This window comes from Otolemur garnettii, unplaced genomic scaffold (genome assembly GCF_000181295.1).
Source record: "Otolemur garnettii isolate 467f Iridium unplaced genomic scaffold, OtoGar3 scaffold00033, whole genome shotgun sequence".
NCBI lineage: Eukaryota > Metazoa > Chordata > Mammalia > Primates > Galagidae > Otolemur > Otolemur garnettii.
The window spans coordinates 17,176,259-17,182,840 of record NW_003852428.1 but is presented as its reverse complement, the minus strand read 5'-3'; the positions used below and the strand labels follow the sequence as shown (position 1 = coordinate 17,182,840).

The window sequence follows — 6,582 nt, the reverse complement described above, 5'->3', positions numbered from 1 at the left end:
ACTGATGCTGATTATCTTGGTGATTGCGCCTGTTTATGTATTCTAGGAGAGGATGGAAAAAACTGGCAAAGATTCATTAGGTTATTAGACTGGAGGCACCATTTAAAAGAGAAAAAAATAGAAGATTCATCTTTTAAGTTATTGTTGGCATGTTCAGGAACTTTTTTGTTTGTCTTTGAACTTTGAGAGCCAAAACTCTGTGAAAATCTGCAGGCTTTGTCCCAGAGGCCTGAGACAGAAGAGAGACGTGCTGGATTGGACCTGTGCAGAGTGGGGGGGCCCCTTCCCGTGCCAGGCCCACTTTTGTGTAAGTTGTACTGTACCACTTCTCCACTGGTATGGTAATTTTCTGTCAAAGAGGTAAAATATATTTTTTTATTTTTATCAAGTTATTTTAAACTCATAGATTGTCAATAACCTTGATATTATGGGCACTTGCTTTTAATCTCTGACTTGGAAAAGAGCATGGGATATAAAGTGGATGGAAAGTAGTTGGGATCTAAATTCTGTTCTGATTACAGCATAGACATAATTGATTTGGTTTGATCTGGCTGAATTAAGGCGGATGTTGGAGTGATGCAGCCACAAGGCCAAGGTGCTCAGATTGCTGGGAGCTACCAAAAATGTGCCCTGCATCCTCCCTCAGAGTCTCAAGAGGAACCAATCCAGCCCTCACTTTGATTGTGAATTTTTAACCTCCCAACTGTGAGTTAATATTTTTTGTTGCTTTGAAGCCATCAGAGCACCATATCCTCCAAGTCTGATACCCTCTTTAACTTGTCTTTGAAGGGACAGATCAAATGGTCCCTTCAAATCCACTGTTGTCCACTTGCATAATTCTGACACTGCTTAGAAAAAACCCATCTCAGGATGTCATTAGCATGATGACACTTTTCATCACGGGCAGGCGCCCTTGCCACGCACCAATCCAAGAGGGCTGTGCACCTTCTAGGAAAAAGATAAGTTTGGCTCTGCACAGAAAGCTTCCCTGATGAGAATGTGGTGACAGCCGCCCATGTCCTTGCCTACTCCCTCAACCTTCACTGCATCAACCTCTTTAAAAGTGGCCTAGGAAGATTTTTTTTTCTTTAGGACTCCACGGATGCTGGAGGTAGAGAAAGGAGTTGTCTGCTGAGGGTCCTGTGCTCCCTCAGGGCAGAGGGCTGTTCCCTGTCCAGTCCAGGAGCTTCTGTGGCCTGCCACAGGCATCTGACACATGTCTGTCCAGTTGAGTTCTTGAATGTAATGGATCTACTCGACAGAGAAATGACAGTTCAGAAATCAGCATGATGTAGCTAACAGCAAGTCCATTTGAACCAAGGAGGAATGTTTTAGAAATGGAGTGGGTGAGTAGATGCTAACAGGTGGTTATGGTTTGGGGGTGTATAATAGAGTTTTCCCTGCAGACATCAAATATTGACAGACCATGTACTGTGTGTCATATACTGTCCTGGGCATTGGGATCTCGATGATGAGTGAATCGAGTCCTGGCCCTGTCACTGTGCTTCGCCAGGTAGTGGGAGAAGATTAACAAACACCTGAGGACTAAAAATGCTCTGCGTAAGTGAAGCTGGGGCAGAAAGCTGGAGCCTGTGCTTGCTGTTTCCTGCAGGGTGGTCCTGGGTGAGCTGGAGGAATTTGTCATCCAAGGAAGAAATGTATTAGACCTAGTCATGTGGAGTCACGAATCTGACAGTAGCATGTTGGCTGGACCAGAGAAGGGAGAAAGTTGGAGCAGAGGAGTTGAGAGGGAGCTCACTGCAGGGACTGGTCAGGGCACCCGTGAGCATCAGTGAGGAGACCCTGCAGTGAATGATGTCACACCTACTGCTGTGAAATATTTGCAACTGGCAAAGAGTAAACAACATAGTCATGTATATAGATCTGGAAAGTTGCCCATGGTATATAGTTAAGTGAAAAATGCAAACTGCAGAGTACTTACATGTAATAAAATCATCCAATTTTTATAAACATAACATGAGCAAAATCGTCTGTGAGATTGTGTGCATGTGTGCTGAGTGTCACAGAGATTGTCAACCACTCACAGCCACAGGTCCATGTGGGTTAGCTGAGGGACTCTGCTGCCCCTTCGGGACCCAGGCTGGGAGAAGCTTCAACTCCGTGTTTCCGTGATTGCCAGGTGGGGAAGAGGATGGAAGACAGTTGCACTTTAAAGTTTCCACCCGACAGGATACACATCACTTCAGCTCACCCTTCATTTGTCAAAGCAAGCCCTGTGTCCTTCCTTAAATGAGATGAAAGTGGCCAGGTACAGTTGTACCACATGCCCAGAAGGAGGAGAGCTGGGGATATTTGTGAAAGTGTCCTAATGGTCACCCAAAGCATGGAGCTAGGAGTGCGGTTGGTGCAGAGGGGGCCGGGTACCAACTGTTTGCCCTGCCGGCGGGTGGGGAGAGAGGAGGAGCGGAGAACACACTCCTCACACTCAGAGAGGCCACGAGGCAGCTCCATGAAGCCGGCGAGAGAGCAGCAGGCCGAGGTGGTCCCTGGAGTCTGGAGCCCGAAGTAAGGAGACACCCTTTGTGAGTGTGGCCATGAGACAATCTTCAAAATTGCCTCTCAGGGATTTGCACTGGAGTTATTGGAGATGGCACTGTCACGGGCAGTAGCAAGTCATCCTGCAGGAGGAACGGGCGGTAGACGGTCAAGGAGAAGCTCTTAGTGCGTTTGAAACTTGCAGAGCTGGAGGGTCAAGTGGGAGGTCTGGGAAGAAATGCGTGTCTTGCAGAAGGCAAGTGTAGGCTGGGGTGGAAAGGTGCCTCGAAGCTGTCTTCTGCAGACTGTGTTCACGTGGGGCTTCTGGGAGGGCCGCAGGGGTCGGATGAAGGCTCCTCTCTTCTCAGCCCCAGGACAGAGGTACAGCTAAGGGAGGCTCAGCCAGGGGAAATGTCCCCATGGTAACATGGAAGCCCAGGCGATTGCATTCGACTTTCTGGAGCTTTTTACCCACACATTCTTTAGATGTGCCAGATCCATTTTAGTTTTACATATGGCCCTATTTGAAGTTTGCATTGGAAAGCAGGTTTAAAAAAATTAGATCCCTCTCAGATTAATAAGAAGTGAAGAACCATCCCCCATCATGAGATTGGAAGGTACAGCCACCTTCGTTCCTGCAGAGTGGTAGCCGGGCACCACTCACTGGGGCTCTGAAAAGCTGCCAGTAGAGCCGGGAACTTGACTTCATGGAATTTGCTTAATTGACTTTTGAAAATTCACTTTGCCATTCCAAATGAAAACTTCACAGGAGCTGGATTCGGAAAACTGAAGGTCTATTTACCATCGATTATTATATATAAACCTTCCCCAAACTTCCATTCCAAGGCTGAGAATGTTTGCAGAAGTGTATATTAATGGAAATGGTGTTTGGATTTTAAAGCAACCCAACATCAATCTATTCAGAAATTATCTTAAAGAAATGCTAACGGTTTTGCATTAGAAGAAAAATATGTAGCTATAAAAGGGACGTTCTCTTTTGTAATAGTTGGTTCTGATACTTGAAAATATTCATTTAATTTTTCTTTTGGGATATAAGGTTTTTGCATAACTGCTATATGTAGAAATAACAATATCTTCATTGAAAATATTTCCTGTAAATTGGGTGGGTATTGGGGATTCTGAAGATTTCATTTTCTCAACAGGCCGTGACAACACAGCTGTTTTTCCTATTCTTAAAGAAGCCTTTGTCATAGGTTAGCGGTTTACAGCCAGATCTTCTGGAAGACTTGGGAAGGGGTCTGCACCCCAAGCACTCAGTAAGCCTGGCTCTGGTTATTAGTGGTTTGGAAACGTGATTTGGGATCCAAGTCCTCCTTCTCCATACCCGCTCCTTGGGAAGATGGGGTGAGGAGGGGCCCAGCCTGCCAGTGTGGACTCTACTTACTGAAAGTCCTTCCAGGCACGCCTGGTTCCTGCCGTTTGCACTTTGCAATTTGATGCGTAAACTAAGACAATTGTTGTCCTCTTGGTTTCCCATCCCATAGATGGAGGGGAACACGTGGGATGCACAACGTGCAAAATAATAATGCTTTTCTGAAAAAAAGTCCTCACTCTTTTATTTTTATAGAGGTGAAAGAAAAAATATTTACCAGGAAAAAAAAATATTGCTATGGTAATCTGTTCACCCACAGTTTTTGGCCTCGGGGCCCTTGTAAATATAGATTGAATGGGAGGAGACGGGGGCCGGAAGCAGATGGCGCGTGCTGAATCCGGGCTGCCCGGAAAGGATTCCTGGTCACTTTTCCCACTCACAGTGGGTTTCTCCTTGGCTGTTGTTCTGAGACGGCTGAACTTGCAAGAATGAGAGGAGATGGTACAGAGTCTGACCGCCCCCTCGTCTCCTCGCCGTGGGGCTGGGCGCCCAGACTCTCAGGGCATAGACTGACGGTGACGGATGCGTGCACGTCCCCTCGCGGCCCCGAGGTCCCTGTGGGCCTGGCCTGTCCCTGCACCTCCGGCACCTGCTGCCGCTGTTGGGGGCTCCCTGCAGGTTCACTGAGTGAAGGATGCTCAGCTTGGAGCACCCTGAAGAAAATGAAAGCTGCTTTTTCAGGATCCAGGTTTATTTTTAGGCTGTGTCTCCCTAATCTTTCATGTGCTCTTTTTGCCTGTGACAGTTACACAAACACAGCTATAAGACACCACCCTTGAATAGTGAAATGGTGACAGACGGTGCCTTTCAGGTTGGATATGCAGAGCTGATCCCTGCAAATGCGCAGCAGGAAGAGCCTGGGGTGCTCCCTGGCGGGTGGGGCGTCTGTCCTTCCTCTGCAAACCCGTGGGGGCGGACCCCTTGTCAGCCTTATTCTCAGAAACTCACGTCTAGAATTGGACCCGCCTCCTTCCAGCTGTGCTGGGCTTCAGGGCCCCCTTGAGGCCACACAGGACACCCGTGAGGGTGAGGTGGGCGGCCTCCGCTGTGGTTTCTCTTACCCTGACCTCAGTCAGTCTCCTGTTCAGCCTTGTTGATTTCACCCTCTTTTATTTTTTATTTTTTATTTTTTTGAGACAGAGCCTCAAGCTGTCCCCCTGGGTAGAGTGCTGTGGCACCACAACTCACAGCAACCTCCAATTCCTGGGCTCAAGTGAGTCTCCTGCCTCCGCCTCCCAAGTAGCTGGGACCACAGGCGCCCGGCCACAACGCCTGGCTATTTTTTGGTTGCAGCCGTCATTGTTGTTTGGTGGGTCTGGGCTGGGGATTCGAACCTGCCACCTTAGGTGTACGTGGCTGGCGCCTTAGCCGGTTGAGCCACAGGCGCTGAGTCGATATTATTTCTTAAATGAGAGTCTGCCACGTTTATCATGGCATATTGCAAAGCCTTTAGCAGGAAGGGAAGAGGAACCAGAACACTCTTTCACGTTCGGCCTCTCTCCCCCGTAGGTGTCGTTCTTCCTCTTCATCATCTTCGTGGTGTACACCATGCTGCCCTTCAACATGCGAGATGCCATCATCGCCAGCGTTCTCACCTCCTCCTCCCACACCATCGTGCTGAGTGTCTGCCTGTCTTCAACTCCGGGGGCCAAGGAGCACCTGGTCTGGCAGGTGGGTGCACCTCCGTGTTCTCCGGGGATGGCCTCTGTGTCCTCCACCTGGACAGGTGTTTCTATGGTCTGGGCCCTGGATGCTGCTTTCTTTCCGCTCCTTGGGGTGGACTCTGAGTGACACTAGGGTTAGCAGTCTCACCAGTAACCTCCATTGGAGGGATCCATACTCACTTGGCAATTACCAACAGTGAAACTGGAAACTGGTCTGGCAATTTAATTTTGCTGATTGCTGAATCGTGGTATGATTTTGATGATTAAAAGGTGTTCTTGTCATGCATTATAATTTAGCACTCTTACTTTACAGTGAAATAACTTATACAGTCAAATTGATAATTGCTTCCCACCTCTCTCTACCATGACATCCAAAACCCTCTTATTCCAGAGGATAAAAAATTTATCCATTTTTTAAATCTTCTGGCAGGTCTATGAGCATTGAAAAAATAAAATAGTTCTTTCAAATGGTACAACAAGAAATTTTTCTTACCAATAAATTCCATATCAAAGAAGCCATTCTATTTAATTAGTTAAAAGCATTTTAAAAGCTATTTGATTTCCTGTTATGCACATCAGGAAATCATGAGGGCCAGTGACTTGGAGTTATTCCTAACAGTCTCTAATTTTTTATCTATAAAAAGTATGTTTAATTTTCTCTGTGCAGATTAATGGTAACAAATTCAGCCAGGGTATAAAATATAGCCGGGCTGAGAAAATCACAATTGTGAATAGCCCTGTGCCCTTGGAAAGGAGATTTTGACCCAGGTCACCCTTCACTTGATGTGTTATTTCATTTGAAAACTTGAGCTGGAATTGGAGGCTTGCCCTTGAGTCCATAGTAGTCTCTCTAAGTTTGAAAGCTTTTTAGGGATTGCTTTTCTCAGTATTCATCTCCCAGTGCTTGTAACATCATTGTCATTAAGAGTCCCAGAAATCCCCGCATTGATTAAGTCCTCACAGTGGCTTCCGATTTTACACAGTGGGCTAGAAGTTCATGTAGGTTCATTCAGATATTACTAAATAAAC

General features: G+C 46.8%; 1 protein-coding gene across 1 annotated transcript in view; it reads left to right on the top strand.

Annotated features, from left to right (window-relative positions):
* ADCY2 (adenylate cyclase 2) overlaps positions 1 to 6,582 on the top strand; it is a 398,303-nt gene that overhangs the window by 113,548 nt on the left and 278,173 nt on the right. Inside the window, 1 exon segment of the mRNA XM_003789554.2 lies at positions 5,399 to 5,560. Coding sequence (XP_003789602.2) covers positions 5,399 to 5,560 — 162 coding nt within the window.